The 19,167-nt window shown below is 32.6% G+C and overlaps 1 protein-coding gene across 1 annotated transcript in view; it reads left to right on the top strand.

Annotated features, from left to right (window-relative positions):
- The window catches only part of LOC149076194 (sortilin-related receptor-like), a 76,185-nt gene extending 57,435 nt beyond the window's left edge, over positions 1-18,750 (top strand). The window contains exons 33-41 of the mRNA XM_089243748.1: positions 1,554-1,661; positions 2,064-2,307; positions 3,497-3,595; positions 3,684-3,827; positions 4,175-4,425; positions 6,107-6,384; positions 9,546-9,739; positions 12,060-12,260; positions 12,528-18,750. Coding sequence (XP_089099874.1) covers positions 1,554-1,661; positions 2,064-2,307; positions 3,497-3,595; positions 3,684-3,827; positions 4,175-4,425; positions 6,107-6,384; positions 9,546-9,739; positions 12,060-12,260; positions 12,528-12,595 — 1,587 coding nt within the window. The 3' untranslated portion in view covers positions 12,596-18,750. The remainder of the gene's footprint in view (positions 1-1,553; positions 1,662-2,063; positions 2,308-3,496; positions 3,596-3,683; positions 3,828-4,174; positions 4,426-6,106; positions 6,385-9,545; positions 9,740-12,059; positions 12,261-12,527) is intronic.
- Positions 18,751-19,167: the final 417 nt, after the last annotated feature.

Raw genomic sequence — 19,167 nt, 5'->3', positions numbered from 1 at the left:
AAGCGTGAATAAGATGGCTCTGCATATAACTAAGGGACTGTTCAAGTATTATGTCAGCAAATTTTTAGCTATTTTTGGTCTCCCCCCCCCCCATCAGCGAAACTCTGATCCCCTCACCCCCTGGTCAGCAAAATTTCGTCAGCATTGCCCCTACCTCATAATGCATATTGGTGGGATCAGAAACGTACGCGAGACGGGGCATAGGGGGCTCGTGTGTTCCCCCCTCCCGATAAAAAAAAAATATTTTTTAAAAATTAAAATTTTGGAAGAAAATTGCTTTATATGTTATTATAATCAATTTTTGTTAATTTCAATGCTATTTGAAGGGTAAGAACATGGTCCCCACATCTTGGAGCAGGGCCCCTAGGCTGGGATCTTTTGCGATGCCCCTTTATGATGAATTTATAATGTGAAAAAACAAAAAAATCGGTGAGAATTGTCCTGGCCACCAGGGCTGGAGCTTTGTCAGCCCACTCCTCGTGGGGGCCATGGGTAAGAACTCAAAATTTCTCTTTAAAAAATTCATTGTGACGCACCCTTTAAGTCATATAGTAAACCCTTGACCCACAGACCAAATGTTGCCCTGAAGTTTATTTGATGTGGCTTGCTCCCAAACCTAATTTTGTAAAAATGAACTAAGTGGCACATTTACAAATTGCTTAAATCACCCGTGGCACAATTCCAGAGCATTTAAGTGGCCTGTGGCATATTTTCAGATCACTGAAATAGGCCTCAAAGATCACTTAAGTAACCCGCAACACAGTTCCAGAACACTTAAAATATCTGTGACACAGTTTTAGAGCACTTAATCGGCCCCCATTGCAGTTCTACATCACTTGAGTTATGCGTGGAACATTCGCAGATTACTTAAGTGATCCGTGGCATAATTACGAATCACTTAAGTGATGCCTGGCACTGTTCGAGAGCACTTAAGTGGCCCTGAAACATTTCCAGAGCACCTGAAAGATCCGTGAAACATTTACAGACCACCAAAGTGGCTCTCTAGGGGACTTATCAATAGGGAAAATGTTAGTTCACCCAATAACCATAGGAAGGTTCTTTTCCATTTTTGGCGCACTGAATAGGATGCCATTAAAAATATTTCATATCTCCCCTAAATGGTGATTGATGATATAAGCATCATCCAAACCCCCCTCCCCCTTGTCATCAAAAGTCAGCAAATCGGAAACCCCCTCCCCCTATCGATGCTGATGTAATATTGAATGACCCCTAATCAGTTCGATGCAAAAATTAAAAATACTTTGATTTGAAAAATTTGAGAGAAAGAATAAGTTTCACTCTGACATCCTATTTGTTTATTTTTCTGATTATTGGGATTCTTTGCAAGTCATATTGCAGTGAACTCTCAATATAATGATACTCTGCAGACCACAAAAAAAAAAAAAAAATTGTAGAGGAATTATCGTTCTATCGAGTGGCAGTAGTTTAATATTAGACTATAGGTATTTCCAAACAAGATGCAAAAAATATTGTTGCAGGGAGGTTTCACTGTATTCCATTTGTAATCACTGTTTTCTCCTTTCATATTTTAGGTATATTTCTCTCCACCTTATCCAACCCACGTAGAAGTTACAAAAGATTGCAAACATAATTTTTCGTTACATTTCAACTTTGAACCAAATACAAATTACACATTTTGGGTGAGTAATTTCAATAATAGTTATTAAAAAGGTAGAATTGTATAAACATAACAATACTGTATGTGTTTGATTTTTTTTCAATTATCATAAAAGTGTAATTGATTTGAAAGCTTGTAATATATTTATTTTGAAGATTTTTTTCTTTCAGTTTCCATTTAGAATTTATTTTAACCCTTTATCTACTGAAAGTACTTTAAAGTATGGAGTTAGATAATTTGTTATGTGCTAACTGGTTGTTTAAAAAACAGTTTTATTTTTTTTGTTTTTAATTATAACTAAAATGACCTACCAAATAGTTTATATGATTAATCATTATATTTGTATTTTTATATTATCATTTTTTTATTCTTTTCAGAATGTGATAGGTAAAGGGTTAATGAATGATTTGTATCTTATCTATAGGTGACAGCTTCCATTGGCAGTTTAGAAAGTGTGAAATCACTTCCAGTAGTTGTTGAATTTGTGAAAGATTCTGTGTTGAATCCAGTGAAAAATTTGCAAGACTCTTCAGTAACTGAGAACTCTGTAACATTGTCATGGATTGGTGAGAAGAGCAAAGTGGAAACATTTTGTGTGCGATACTGGCCATCGTACATGAGTGAATACCATCATAATGAGACTAATATTACTAGTGACTCAATAACAAGTAATTCTCTCAAACCCTATTCGAATTGGTATTCCTTATATACATTCATACATTAACCCATTTGCATTTTTCTCTCTCTCTATGCCCCCCCCCCCATTAATTCACTTTGTGTGTGCCATATCGCCATACAACTTGCTGATTATTTCATTTATAAATGCAAGTGGATTATAGTAAAAGTTGATTAAAAATAAAAATAGACGTTCCGTATATATGTGTAGAAAATTTCTAGCTATTATTGTTCTTTTTTTTTTTCCTGTATTTAAATTCCAGTAAAATTAGCTTAATGTGTGTGTGTATACTATGGCCAATGACTGAAGTCTGGCCAGTTCATTTGTTGGCTGAGTCATTTTACCAAAGTTGGAAGTATATGAGAAGTTAGAATATATCCCAGGCTTTGACGATAGCATATACACACAAATATACTTGGTCTTTTATGGAAAAACAGTGAAACATATATATGCTTATATAACGATGCTCAAGGGACTGGAGAAACTTATTGTTATAAATGAGGTATGTTTATAGATAGAGAATATTGATACTGTGAAAAGTACATCGGACAATAGAGTAATATTGTTATATAGGGTGTTTCAAATTCTTTTTGTCCATTGGACTATCTCTGCAACCATTGGCTTTAAAAGTTTACTTTACAAATCAATTGTTGCAGAGATAGTCCTATGGGCAAACAATTTGAAATACCCTGTACAGGCAGTTATTGTTATAAAGTGTATTGTTATATAGGATTTTTACTGTATCCTGTAGTATATATATCCACATTATATTAATTTAGCATAGTTATGTTACACTTTTTAAACTGCACATAACCCTGATCGTACTGCTTTGGAAATTGGAAATAAAAATAAACTTTGGGAAGTTTAATCAAAATCATGATCAATTTGACAGAAAAAAGGTTAGAACAATCATTTGGAGATATAGTATATCCCCCCAATCTTATATGGAGATATGTTTGTGCTCAGAAGGTACATACATACACAAATTTCAAAGTTATTCACAAGATGTGTATTTAATTTTTATACTTCATATATGGATGTGTGTATATAGTATATTTGGAAAGGCATCTCATTTTTCATGTAGAAATGTTTTGTGTACACAATTGTTTCGAATAAGTTTCTAAAACTTTTGTACCATAGTTGGTGTTTTGGCTTACATGAATCTTTTCTTGCTGTTTCAGTTTCTGGTCTTGCGCCTGGAACCAAGTATATATTCACTGTTTTTAGTGTTAAAGATGTTTTCGAAGGTCCAAGGGAAAAAATAGAAGTGACTACAAAAGGTACTTACATATATTTTGCTACAAGCTAATTAAAAAATCTGGAAAAAAAATTTCCAGTTAATTTCAGGAATTTATCCGATATTTTCAGGTTTTCCTTTGCCTTCTGTGAGTGATCTGAGATTCAAAGTGAATGGCACCACTGTCAAACTTTTGTGGAACGCCCCAAATTATACGCAGAAAATGCAATGGACGTATGGAATATACTTCTTTTCTCAGGCCATTGATGATTTCGGTAGGCCTTGTTTTTTTAAGACATAATTCTGGCATACATTTCAAGCTCAATTTTTTTTACTTACTTGAGTGATTTTGATTTATTAATTTCAGTAACTTAGTAATGTATTTCGTAGCTTTCATATTTTTGTTATTTTAAACATTATTGAAATTTATTTTCTGCTATGCTTGGTAAATAATTACAAGTTTTAGTTTAAAAACAAAGTTGTTTTTTTTCCCCAAGTAATCATTTTTGAACTTTTCTGTTGGCTCAATTCTTTTATTTTTATTCCACAAATTTTATGTTCATACCAAATGCATGGACAAAATTTTTTAATATGTTTTTATTTTGGAATTTTTTTTTTTCAGAGTTACATGCTGAAACGCGGGATACAAGTTATATAGCGAACAACCTATCATCTTGCCTTATTTATGTAATTCAAGTGCGTTTGATTAAGCCATTAGGTATCGGTCCTGCTGAAAAAGTGTTATATGTGCCTACTGAATTTGATGCTAAAGCTAAACCCATCAACCTTAATGTCACTGCAGTGAATGAGACCTATATGAATATTAGTTGGGAAGCTTCTTGCACGAGTATTGATAAAGAAATTGGATATGTGGTATTGTATTCGGTCACTTATTCAGTTATTGAAATTAACATTTTTATAATATAATTAGATAATGGTTGATTAAAAATGCATTGTGCAATGTAGCAAAACTATAACGGAATGGAATTATTAGTTGTAATTAAAAGGGTTTTGGTTTGTATCTCAGATTGAACATCGACAGGTTTGTTGTCTTAATCAATTTTCGAAAAGTATAATCCATTGTGATCAGTTGATAAGTGCTTAGTATCTTTGCTTTATTGATGTACAGTTCATCTTGACACTTGACCCTAACGTCAATATTTGGCGGTCCCTACTTATTCCTGTGGAGCAGGCCTTCAACCTTTTTCTAGTCGTGAACTGCCTATACCCAGTGGTGGACGCTGTTGCCACAATTGAAAAATTGCCTTTAATAAAAGTTTAATCTTGTCATTACGTGCAGACTTAGACTGCCTCTTTCACCTGACTTGCAACCCGAGGACTTTTTTCTTTGGGGCCATCTTAAAAATGTGGCAATAATCCACTTACGATTGATAAACTCGAGACTTATTAACCCTTTAAGCTGTTTTTAAAATTTTTTTGATCCTCATTATAACTGCCACATTAGAAAAAAAAGCATGTTAAGATCCCGAGATATTTCAAGTGATCGTAATAAAGCAGATCAAGTTTGACAAGATATCTCTGGATTGCTGCTGTAAGGGTTAGTGCAATATCAAACATTTGTTCTTGTAAGCTTTGTAAAGTCTCAAGCAACATGGTAAAAAAATGTGCCTATGTGCCCATGAAAAAAAAGGCCAGTGTTTTCACATTTGAAGTAAATTGTTAAACTTTTATTTATTGAAGGTAATGTTTCAATTCATAAGTCTTACCTGTTATTTTCTATTAAAAAGTTTATATCCATTTGAAAAAAGCATTTGTAAAAACTGTGTGCAAATTTTGAAACACCCTGTATAACACCTTGCATAATGATTGGGTTCAACTTATTTTTCGTGAAATACATTTTAATTCATTACAAACTCACTGTAGCGCTTTCATTTCTGCTAAGGGTTATTTATACCACAATAATTGGCAATTTTGAAGACAGTTGGTAACATTTTTAGGTATAATCTGCAACCTAACTCAATAATTATATCAATTTCCTGTATTTTTCTTGCTGAAGTAGGGTCACCCAGATCACAATAAAATAACTATGCTGCAGTATTTGATTGCATCTGATTATATTTTTTATCTTAAAAGGTCTTGAAAATGTCATCTATGGTTGTAACGACACCTTAGTCATAACAAAAAACATTTGCAAAATCTTCTGTGTTATAACAAAGTTTGTGTGTAAAAGAAATTCCATTCACAATTGCCATGAAATTTAAAATAAAATTATAATCAGTAGTTATTACTTTTTGACTCATTTTTCAAATATATGTTAGATGTATATATGTAAATAAATATATGGTGAATACATAAAATACTTATTTCAATAATTTATGCGTTATAGTAAAATAAACCAAATGAAAGTCATTAATTAATGCACTCTTTCCAATTTGTATGTGGAGTGAGTGAAACATTATCAGCCATTTAAAACTGAAAATCATTTTTTAACTATCTGGTATTTCATGCATTCTAATTTCTGTCATGATAGTTGTGAAGTAAAAAATTGTAATTGAGATTTTACTCATCTAATATATGAATTTTTTTCGTTTAGGTTATCATCAAAGACGAAATTTTGAACAAAAATAATTTTGTAAGTCTTGCACCAAGGCTTGATTATAAAATTTCTTTCCCACATACCATGCACCCTGGAGGAAACTACACCATCCAGGTACAAACAGATAATCCACATTCTCAATTTTCAACGCCTGTATCATTTTTGGCACCTCCTCTGCCTGGGATCACTCAAGTGAGAGCGCTGCGGGAGCTCAATGGGTCAATTTTTGTGGACTGGAAAGAGGTTGAATGGCCTCCATACCTAAAGAACCATAGGTCAGTACTTACATACAGAACAGAACATCCATAATTAAAAGACCCTATTTTAAAGTAGCCTACAGGTGAAACCAGTCATCAGAAAAGTGTAAAACATTGTGAAGGACTTCATGAAGGGAATGTGTTTCAGGGGGAAAACATTAGTTGCACATGTCGCCACCAGAGGCCGTTTCACTTTGAATACCTGTAGTAAACATGTAAATGTATGTGATGTCAGGCAATAGCTATTATAAAACCTAGAACCCTTCTTGGAGATCTTGTTTCTGAATGTGTTGGCGATAAATTTATGAGATCACGCTTTCTTGGTCAAATTGTTTTACTAAAACAACAATTCCCCAGTAACTGCTCTATGCACTTGGAAGAGGATTCGAAAAAGTCCAATGAATGCTAAAACCTCCAGAGTATGATAACGAAATTTTGAAACCACAGGATCATTGGCTGTTTGTCCTGGAAGAGGAAGAAAAACTGTTTCTATAGACGCAGTACAGGAGGTTTCGCTTCAGGTGGAAGATGACAGCTTTTCAAATTCTTGTTGTAGCACTAGTGCCAGGCATGTAGCAGTGTAGCACAGTCATTGGATAGGCCACATTCATTTGTCCATAAGATCATGCAAATTATACTCCAATATTATCTGTACAGACTTTTCCCTTGTGCAGCAGTTGCTTCCATGTGATTATGACGCTCGACTCCGGTTCTCACTGCCGTTTCTAGCTGGCGTTGAGGTCTTCAGAATGACCTTGGAATATCCTCTGGACAGAGCACATTTTCACTTGGATGGTGCAGTCAGTACTCACATCTGCCGAATTTAGGAACCAGAAAATCTACACGCTATCTTAGAGGTTTTGTTGCATTCACCAAAAGTGATGGTATGGATTTACTGCATCATTTATTCTCTGTCCCTACTTCTATGAGGAGTTACGTCTTACAGGTTCAGTGACATGTTCGATCACTGGAAATTGTTCCAGCTCTGCAAGCATGTCACTGCCTTGCAGATACAATCTTTATGAAAGACGGAGTTCCTCCACACATTGCAGTGTGGTGTTAAGAATGTTCTTAAAACACACTTTGCAGAAGAACGTGTTTTCAGCTGGCACTTCCCTAATCTATGGCTGCCCCGGACCTTAATCCGTGCGATTTTTGACTTTGGGGTATTCAAAACATCTGGCAAGTCGTGACAATCCAATAACTTTACCTGACCTGAAAGTCAGCATTTCATGCCATGTGCTGAACATTTCCCTACACGCACTTTGGTTAGTAGTGGAACATGCCATCTTGCGATTTCACATGGTATCGGAAAATGATGGCCATCACATGGAACATGTTTTGTTGCAGTAACAATTGTAAAAGTGTTTAACAATTGTTAAAATTGTAAATGTTTGCCTAATTGTGTGTCACTTCTTAATAAAACGCCATCTAGTGGCGACATGTGCAACTGATTTTTCCCCCTGAAACTAATTCCCATCACTTCATGAAGTCCTTCACAAAATTTCACAATTTCCTGGTGACTGGTTTTACCTGTAGGCTACTTTAAAATAGGGTCTTTTAGTTATTGACGCCCTGTACTTACTTATCTTTTCAAATCAACTCACTTTAGTTTAAAATTTTGAATTTAAACAAACATGAAGGATTATAATTATTTATTTTGTATGTATTCCATTTTATAAATGCACATAAGTATGTAACAATTAAATAAAAGCTATTGCCGTACAGCATAGAAGAATAGGTAAATTTCAATGTTGTATATTAATTATATGTAATTCTCCTTCACATTAAAAAATTACTTAATTTTGGTAAATGGATGAAATGTATAAGCAGCATCAAAAAAATTTACAGGAGAAAATCGTTTCATAGAAAAGTTGCTGCTTTTAGTGTGCTGAAGTTTCGTATGAGCCACAAATAATTCTCATTCTAGAAGTAAAAAGAAACCCACACAGAAATTGAAAAGAAGCTGAGAATTTAGTATGTTTGACTTACATTGAGTTTTCTTTAAGAATTTTGTAATGTTAATGATCAAACAGTAGGCAGTACATTTTCCTGTGAATTTATAAATTTATTTTTCCATTATATAAAAAAAATAAATATGTTCATAAAAATTTATGGGAATCTCTCCCAAGTCAGAAAAAAAAGTTATTGATAGATACAATAGAAATAACTGTTAAAGCTGTACAAGCGGCTGCTTTATCAAAGGAAATTATTGTACAGATGAAATTAAAGTTAGAGCAGTTATATTTGTTCATTCTCATGATTATACTGTATTACTTGTTTGTGAATTTTTTGGTGACAGAAAAGCTCAAAATGAAACTCGAATGCTCCATTTGAAAGATACATTATATAGTAATAATGATATGAAGGTCATCATTAGCAGATACAGGAAGGGGAGGGGTGATGTGGAATCCCCCCTCCCCTTTCAATAAAAGTTTTTAGTGGCATAGGCGGGTTGGTGGTAAACACCCCCCCCCCCCCCAATTCTTCTTTCCCTTTCCTTGCATAATGTATTCTGTATATATGAATAAAAGTTATGTTGATTGATTCACCATACTCACTCTGTGATCCACCCCTCTCTCACATTAGAAGAGCCTGCATGCATCCGCTTGGTCGCAAACAAACTTTGATTTGAAACTGAGATGTCTTAAAATTGTGAAAAGGGGACCTAGTTGTCGGATTCCATGAAATGGTTTCAAAAAATGAAATAAGTTCGTTGAGATCCCCATTAGACTACTACTAAACCACACATGCTCCTCATCCATATTACTCTGTGTAATGAATTGGCCTTCTAATATTTTGGACTGAGTGCTCTCTGTGGAGAGATTTTTTTAAATGGATATTGGCCAACACTAGCGATGGCATCATCAGGAGTTGAAGTTGTATTACTGAATTTAAATATTTTTTGCTAGCTACAAGAAAAATGATAACCATCAGCATTGGCAAAACTTTTAGAAAAAAAAAAACTTGTGCTGATAAAAAAAACATCAGTAATAAACAATCTTTCAACTACTGGCAACCAAGAAAATTTTTATTAAACATTGAAATGTTAAAGCAAATATGTGCGTTTCTTGTTGTCAAAAAAATAAATACGTTTTGACTTAGAAGAACCATTTATATTATGTTTTTACCTAAAATATGTGTTTACCAGTTATATAATAAGGTGTATTCATACATAGGTTTTGGTACAGTGTATTGATAAATGATGAGGATATGATAGGGGAAGAAATGACTCTCAATGTGACAAAGCCGCCATTCATTCTGAATAAACATCCTTTTTCGGGCAAGAGTGTTGAAGTTGCTGTTCAGGTTGTTGAGCAACATGGATACACGAGTCATTTGTCGGATTCATATTCTCTTACTAGTGATGCAAGTAAGTTATCTGCAGTTTATCTGAAGCTATCATGTATTGTATAATTGTCATTTAAAAATTTTATTTATTGGTTTTTTTTTTATCTCATGCACTTGTAAAATCTCATAACACTAGCCATTTGAAAAATATAACCTATTATATTTTCCTTGCTAGCAAAAATACCTAGCACTGCGTGGGTTTTCTCCATTTAACTGGGAACATTAAATTCGTGAAAAACCATTGTAGAAGGATAAACATGTCTGAAACAAATTGTTTGAAAACCACAGTAACTAAAGTAAACATTCCAAAATTCATTGTTGATGCCCACGAACCATTGTTCCCTGATTGTTTTTCCACCATTTTTGGCATTTGCCCAGCTCTGATAAAATTTTAAAGTAGCATATCATTCAAGTCTGGTCCTGTTTGCATATATATATATATATATATGTGTGTGTGTGTATATGTAAAATTTGGCCTAAAAATAAATATTTGTCTAGAGAGCACACTTATTCAATTTTATAAACAGTGAAACCTCACTTCAACAATACTCAATACAATGATAAATTCCTCTCTTTAACGATATTTTTTCAAATCGTATTTGGAGTAGCCTACTACTTCACCAAACACCAACTCTGGCCATATCACTATATTGCAATTTACTGCCATTAGTGAGATGGGTTGGAAGTGAAGGCGCTGTCTATCGGTGGTCGCCTCGAGTTTGTTAGGGAAAATGTCTTATCTATATCCTCCCTTGGGTTCGAACCCGGGACCCAGACAACAACCTTCACGATGGTAGACGAGTATCTTACCACCATGCCACTCGGGCACGGAGTAGCCTACTGTCTAATGTTAAAAACTCCTCTTAATACAACAATATTTTTTACTACTGTAAATCCCTGTAACAACAATATTTTAGATTTCGAAACTGCTACAAAAATATTTTTAATATTTTACTGAAAGTAACCTTTAATATATTTTTTAATTCCTCAGTTTTTGTTCTTTCAAGGGCGCCAAGTAACATTGGTATTTCATACTATCTACCCTTTGAAAGCGTTGATAAAGTTGCAGGGAGGCTACTTTCTGTGTAGCACACAAGCGTGTTGTGAAGTAAACTGCTTCGGGGGGAAATATGTAATGTGATCACGTATTCCCAAGAGATCTTTACGATCTGTCCAAGGAATCTGTTAGTGTGTTATTAGACATCCATGCCTGAACTGGGATTCGAACCCAGACCTGCACAGTCAGAAGCTAGCTCCCTAACCACTGGACTGTCAGGTGGCAAATAACTAACTGAATTTTATTCATAAACTAATCAATTACAATTTTTTGCTGTGAACAAACTCTCAAATGCATTTTATAGTGGTACTAACAATGCCAATTCAGAAGAGATACCAGAGCAACAGCTGAAATTTGGTGGGGCCTGATGATAATGCAACCTCTCGATATATTGATAACTTCTCTACAACTATATTTTTTCATGGTTCACAGAATATCAACACATTGAGGTTTCGCTGTATACAGATTTGGAATACTGGAGAAATATTACTTGATGGTTATTGAGTGATTACAGAAAATAGTCAGTTACAGTAGAATATACAAAGCTTTTGAAATCATTTGTATATCAAAATTTTCCCCATAAAATAATGGAGGTCCTATTAATCTACTCATCACTTCAAAAAAAAAGTCAGTTAACGTAGTACAGTTTCTCAAATCTATATTTGTCTTTTGTTGGAAGGTTTTTTTTGAACACTTTTAAAAATTGTGCTGCAACAAAAAAAAAAATCATAAACTATAAAATGTATTTAAAATAAAAGATACTGGAAAATTTAATCTTATATTAAACTTAAATTTTATTATGATATGATACAGCCAGATGATTGAAACTTGTTTATTTTCAATATTGTCATGGAATGTTTCTACAATTCATTGCGATGAATTTATTTTTGGTGAATTTATCTATCTGTTATCATTGCATCTTTAGATTGCTTAAATTTATTTCTCATTGAATTTTTTTCATTGCTCATAGTCGGAAAAGTTTTTGCAATAACTAAAAAAGAGTTGCTATGTGCAGAATTTTTGTTGAAACATTAAGCTTTTATAAATAATATTTTTATGAATATGTACCCCCTCCCCCGAAAAAAAACTGTTCGCTATGTGTATATATTTTGTCTCAAACTTTGTATCTACCTTGAGCATCAAATAAAAGAGAGAGAGAGAGAGGTTTTTTAACATTAAAAAAATACATTCTTATTTAAAAAAAAAAAAGCAGCTATGATATATATATAGGGAAGATTTTGCTTTATACGTTGTGAGATATTGATAAATATCTACATGTTTTCAGGCTATTCTGCAGTTGTGATAACTTCCTCAAGTCTGGTCAGTATAAGTATTGGAATAAGCGTGCTGATTTTGGTTCTCGTGTCAGTCATAGTGATTTTTGCCATACGGCATCGCCGGCTGCAGAGAAGCTTTTTAACATTTGCCAATAGCCACTATGATACTCGCAGTGGGTCAGCAACATTTACTACCGGTGAAGGACTCGGTATGTGGATTTTTTTTTACCCTTTTCTTACTAGTTTTGTAGCAAACTGTAATTATATGAAAGTGTGTAAAATTATACAGAAATCATTATTAAAATTATGATTTTGTTGATATAATGAAAAAAATCAGCGTTTTTGTATTTTATCTAAAAAAAAAGTTGCTTCAATCTTACATCTTCAGTTTAATTTACTACATCTCTTATTTCCATCATGTCATTCTTATATTTGAAACATTTAGAAGGGGGGGTTTTTTGTTTTATTTTTTATAGATGATGATGAAGATGAGTCCCCAATGATTCGTGGATTCTCAGATGATGAACCACTTGTGATAGCTTGAACTGCTACTATATGAATATAATTAGACATTTTTTACTTAAATGTTATTTGTAAATATATATTTCTTTACTTCTTAGTGTTTCTAGGTGAGCATTTCTGTTATATAGTTGTTTCAAGTTGATGGAAATGTGCATTTATTTTTCCAGTTTTTGAGGCAAAAAGATTTATTTTGAGAAAGTTTGTGATGTGCAGTATGCAATGAAATGTGTAGAGATATGATTAATGTGTTAAATTAAGTCATGTAAGTTGCATTCAAGAGAGAGTGAGTGAGTGGTTCTGGTCACAAATCTTATGTTAAATAGTTAAATAGATGTATGAACAGGTATTCAGGTATAGTATATATTAATATACAGGGGTAAGATATTTACAAGAAAAACATATAATTTTTTAAGCATGTTATTCACCAAAGGCTATAATGATAACAATTATTTAATCTTTAATAAGTATCAGCTCTTGGGTTAGTGAGCTGATCATGCATTCTTGAATTTATTTTTTGAGTTATACAATTTACTCAATTTACCTAGAGGCAAAAAAAAATTCTGCGTATGTGAAGTAATTTTTTTTTCTGATAGAAGGCATTATATGAAGTCATTTCTCTCTTTTTACTCCTTGGGCTTGATGAACTGTTGGACCCCCCACCCATAGTACTGAAATATAATCCTCAATAAACAAAAACAAAATCATAATTTTTAAGCTATAGCTCAGGAGTGTTCAATCTTCTGGTCCACATTGGGAGAAGGAAAACTGCTCTTTCGCCATATTGACAACACAAATGGCATCTGATGAAAAAAATTTGCCACTTTGAAAGTCAAATTCATCAATTCTGAGTCTAAATAAAATGAGCCAAGCTCTTTCCCCCTTCATCCTTAGTGGCAAAATAGCCTTGAAATCTCTACCAAAAAACAGTTTCAATATAGTCAAACTTGTTTATAATGACAAAAAATTTGTGAGTTTTTGTCATAATAACCGAGGTCTGAGATTGCGGTTTTCAAGACCTTTTTTGACAAAAATGTAATCAGATATAAACAAATGCTATGCAGGAAGCTGTTATTTCATTATGATTAGGGTGACCATACTTTAGAGAGAAAATACAGGGAATTTTGGGATCATAAATATGAGATATCACCAAAAAGGTTACCAAGTGTCTGAGGAATATGGCTGATGAATTGCCCTTAGTGAGAAATACAGTATACGATGTGATTTAAAATATATTTTACTGGGAAAAAAATTAGCATGGCAAATAAGACGAATGTTTACAGTCATGTTCATTTTTACACAATTTATAAATTATTCACCTTATTATGCCTTCATCTCTGATTCTAGTAAAGACTAATCATTTTAGTGAATTTCCTCCAAAAAAAAACTGGACATTTTTTGTACTGGAAAACGCCAAAAAGTGCAAAATTGTGGGAAAATATGGTTATTTTTTGTATACTGGTCATGTTAGTTAGGAGCACGTCAGAGTACTGAACTTAAAAATCATTTTTTGCATTGTTAGGTATCAAAAACACCATAAAACAACAAAAAATGTATAGTTATATCCAAGTTTGCGGGCATTTTCATTCACGTTATGAGCAAGGTCTCTATGGGAGATAAGCCCAGACTGCCAATTATTGGCTTATAACCAAATTTGGCTGTTATATAAATATTTATGTTAGAGTCTGAAATTGTTTGTTGGGTATCATTTCGATATCTGTTCTGGATCTTTGCTGTATAGGTTTAAGTAATTCTTATCAAGTGATTATTCATGTCATACTTTTATTACCCACGTAAAAAACCAGATTTTTCCTTTTTGTTATCATTCAAATTAAATGGCATGTCCATTATTTACTGTTTTATTTTTTGTTAATTGTTTACTATCTGAATCTCTTTATACAGTCAAGCTGATTAATTTTGTAATTATCCAAGCTATACACACTTGTTTCTAAATTTATGCTTACATTACTTTCTTGTTGTAGAACTTTTTGTATAGTTTATTTTCGAAGTATTCAATATATAGCTTCAGTATTTTAAAAAATATGGACTGTCTATATTTTTCTCTTGAATGCTTCTTATTTGGATTGGTGTAGAGTTTTTCAGTTGGAAATTATAACAGTATTAGGGGAAAGAAAGACTGTGTGATTTATTTCAACTAGTCATGTGTTTTGCAATAGTAAATTTTTTTTATGCATTTGTTTAGTGCATTTTTCTGTGTAGTTTTATGATTGGGAGTGAAGCACAGATTCTTTTTTCTTTTACATGTGCATATAATGTATATAATGAGATGTGTTGAGGGAATGACTATTACTTGTGAAGCTGGGATGATTGAATAAATTGTAAAGAGAAAGAAAAGAAAAACTAAGATGTTATGGTATTCTATCTAAACTTGTAAATACATGTCCTTCTGTGTTTTACAATATGCATTCTGGCATTACATGTGATTATACATACAGCATATGGCGTAGTTATAAAATAACTTTGCCAAGCCGATATTAGTTCCTAGCAACCACAAAAAATGAACGAATATAAATGAAATTCAAAACATTAGTGTTTCAGAGTATGTGCTCAAGAAGGGAAAGGAACAACATCCTAGCTCTCTTGTGGTTACGACCACAGCAAAAATATTTTGAAAAATTCAAATGGCCATACCCAATTTTATGGGTATGGAAAAGTGATTTGCGCAATAAAAAACCATGAATTATGTTGGAACGATACCTGTAGCATGATAAATTTTGCTGCTGGATGCAGACAAAGGCACGTGTAGAAACAAACATTGCAGATCACATTACTGCCGCAGTAAGTCCCTTGCTGAGGGGCTAGCACATCAAACCCTTGGTGGGATTTTCTTTGTGTCAGCATTTATGATGCTAAAATTACTATTCTAACATCATTCATGGTTTTTTCTGCACCAATCATTTGGCAATGCATAAAAGTGAGTGTTGCCATTTCAATTTTGTAAATTTGTAATTTCGTTTGTAAATTTTTGTTATAAATTTTTTTTGCTGTGACCATAACCATGAGAGCTAGGGTCTAGAGTTTTGTGTTTTGTAATTCTCATCATTCTTCAAAACACTTATATCTCGATTTTCATTTGCATTCATTGATTTTGCTAGGGGCTTGTATATTGGCAAAGTTATTCTATGACCACTCTGTATCATATTTCAAGAATGAGTTGTCATATTTTGCAAATGTATTAAGAGATCAAATATTTTTTCCCTCAAACTTATTTCATGATTTTGCCTGTCTCATCATCATTGTTTAATCCCCCCCTCCGGTTTTGAAAAGAAATTAAGAAATTCAACAAAATTTGTTGATTTTTATGAGTTTTAGTAACAGAAGGCATTCAATATTTTCCTTATTCTTTTCAAACGTCCTGTTGATAGTGAGCTAGACTCACTTATTCACATGCAAATGTATCATTCCATCATATCTTTTATTGCTGTAATGACAATGTAATTGTTATCAATTTTACTTGCTTTGAATTATGTAAATTAGGTTTTTTTAACCTATAAGTAGTTTTAAGTAAAATGCAGTCATTGAAGAAAATTGAAAGTCACATTTTTCATATTATAAAATGTTATCTTAAATAATAAAATGTATACTGTCAAACCCAGTTATCAAGACCTCCAACTTGTCGAACCCAACTTCAAGAGAATGAAAATTTGACTCACTATATTCAATATACAGTGATACCTCCGCTGACAAACATCTCTGCTTGCAAATTTTTTGGCTAACAGATTTCTGTTGATATGGATGCAAATGCTAGCAGCCACATAGTGAGCTGAATTTTTGTGCGATCATCACCAGAATTACTGTCTTTTGAGCATGATTAATTCATGTCAATCTTTTTCAAGCTATTCCTCCACTTCTATTTCGGATTTTTTAAAGTATTTCATGTAAAATGAAAGATTAGGCTAAGAGAAAATGCATTGAAAGAAAAGGAGGCCTAGATTTGAATATTTTATGTGTGCACATTCTTTCACTGTAAAACTCTTACAGTGAAAGAATGTGCACGCATAAAATATTCAAATATAAAATCCAATCTAAAACTCTTAGCCTCAAACAGAATGGTCAGGACTCTCTAAGAGCTTATCTTTTTCATCTGTATGTATTGAGACAGTGAAATGAACTGATCAAAACACAATTGGTGAGAGACATCTACGCACACAACCCAACTGGGTTGTGAGATGTGTTGTGAGAACATGGCTTAGAATAAAAATATCTTCAGTCAGTATCTTATCTTTCTTTAAATTCTCTATTCAGTTGGGAAGCTGTTTTATTTCAGCCTTCGGTCAGTTTTCATTGCCCTTCATAGTGTTTTATAAAACTTATCTTTAACTTTTGGGCAATACCTGAAACAAATAATTTTCCATGGAAACCTATGGGAAATCATGTTTCAGCTGCCTAATTTATGTGTTTCAGCAAATGAACATGATTCTGAAATGAATTATCTTTGTTAACCAAGTTATCACTGTACCTGGTGATTCAGAAAGAAATTTGATTTTAAAAGCACACATTTTTTTTTTAAGCTTTTCTTTGTGAAAAGTGAAATGGAGTCTATTTAGCTGAAAGCATGGGCGGAGATACAGGGGCTGGGGGGGGGGGCAGCATCAAAGGTGGAGTCGGCTGATCTAATGTATATTTGTATATATGAATTGACATCATCATCATGCCCCCTCTAGCTATAATGACCATGTCCACCACACTTCCAAGTCTATCTCCGCCTATGGCTGAAAGCTTTGTGTTTTTTCGTCAGTCTGCAATCATCTTATGAATATTCCTCATCCTACTATATTTGATGTATGTTGTAGAAACAAATGTGTTAATGAAATAACTTAGTTAACAAATAACTTACAAGTGCAAAAACCTAGTAAATGACTAGAAGCGAGCTAAAATGACTGAAATTCTGTCTTTACATTCACATTTTTCGCATGAATTTTCATATTACCTTGACATTGTTTGTGCATTTTGAACATTTAAGAAAAAGTGAGTATTTCCTCCAAGTTTATCTATTACTTATCATTCTGTGTTAATTTTGAAAAGTATATCATTTTTTGAAATTTTATGATTCTTTCTGAATCACCCTGTATAATAGTATAATTATAGAATATGTGTCCTATAGAGCATTATCAAAAATTTTGTATGTTATATCTGAAAGGTTCTTACATAGGACATGTCAACTATATTTGCTTAATATTAAAATGTTTCAAGTCTTTGATCTTTAGGTTAACCCAATTTGATCAAAAAATGTCAAATTTTTTATTAAAATTTCATAAGCAGTTTAGCTTCAAAAGATGTAAATTCCAATTTAAATGTTCATATTTATATGAAGCCTGTAAAAAGGCTAATTTCACTTTCCTGGACTGTTAGTGCAATTTTTTCAGCATTATAATTTAATCAGGGAGAAAAATATAGGTAAAACAGAGTGACAGAACATGTAAACCCTTGTTGTACATTTCATGTACATATAGCGTATAAAAAAGCCCCAGAAATCAGCCCATATGCAAATCAACTAAGATGGTAGTTAAATTTTGTTGAATGTAAAGTCTTCTAGTTATATTATCTTCTTTCTGGCTACTGAGAAGTATAACTTCCATTTCTTGATTTGATGTTTGTGATGTCATAAAATTAGTACATATGTGATCTTGTGTTTTTAAATATCTTGGTAATCTCTTATTTTATTACAAGATACTTGATGGTTGTTTAGTTTTGATCTAGTTTATTTTTCTAGTAACCCAGTGACTATATATCTGCAGATAACCCAGTTTATATACACAAGGTTCATGCAAGTGGGTATTTAATGTACGTGTACACATATGTTGAAAGGAAAAGAAGGTTGTACTTGATTATTTTTTTTTGTTATACCCCAAAAAATTTTCATTGCTTAAAAAAAGAACTTTAGGTTGTTAATGTTGGTTCTTGTTGTTTTCCGTAGCGAAAGTAAAACTGTGTTTACTGAATAACTGGATTATTCTTATATACACATTGTATATTGATGAAGCTTCTTTTATTCCTTCTCATAATTTTCCATTATCTTAATTAAAATATTTTTTCTTGTTTCTTTTTTCTCAGTGTATGTTATGTTGATATGCTTACATATTTATTCAAGAACTTCTCATTTTTTCTTCTTTTTTTTAAATATTTTTGATGGAAATAAAAATTTGATCTTTAGTTAGATTGAAAGTGTTGATCTTGTGTTTTTGTGTGTATAGTTGAATCCTTTTTAACTGTCAACTGAGATGAGGGTGCCCCCGATTCATTGGAGCAGATGAGAAAATCACAATATCATTATGAAATTGATGTGTAAGCTGAAAGAAGTATATACATAGTAGGCTATTTATGTGCTTCTCTTTTTGAATAGTTCCGTTTTTAAAAAATATGGTAACATGAAATGAAAAAGGACCATCTATGATTTTGTCTTGATCAATACTTATTCCAGCAAATATGTATAAAATAGTTCAATATGTATTTTTGTACATATACAGCAGAACTATTTGTTGGTAAAAAAGTGGTGAAATGTAAGGCAGAATTCAAGAAATCAATATTTCTTCAATATTTGTTTATTTTATTTGTGTCCCACAATTTGTATGTGCA

This window comes from Pholcus phalangioides, unplaced genomic scaffold, assembly GCF_987345545.1.
Source record: "Pholcus phalangioides strain wild (caught in Gottingen) unplaced genomic scaffold, Ppha-v1.0 ptg000015l_1, whole genome shotgun sequence".
Classification (NCBI taxonomy): Eukaryota; Metazoa; Arthropoda; class Arachnida; order Araneae; family Pholcidae; genus Pholcus; species Pholcus phalangioides.
Note: the sequence above shows the minus strand (reverse complement) of the source record. Positions and strands in the feature narration are given on the sequence as shown.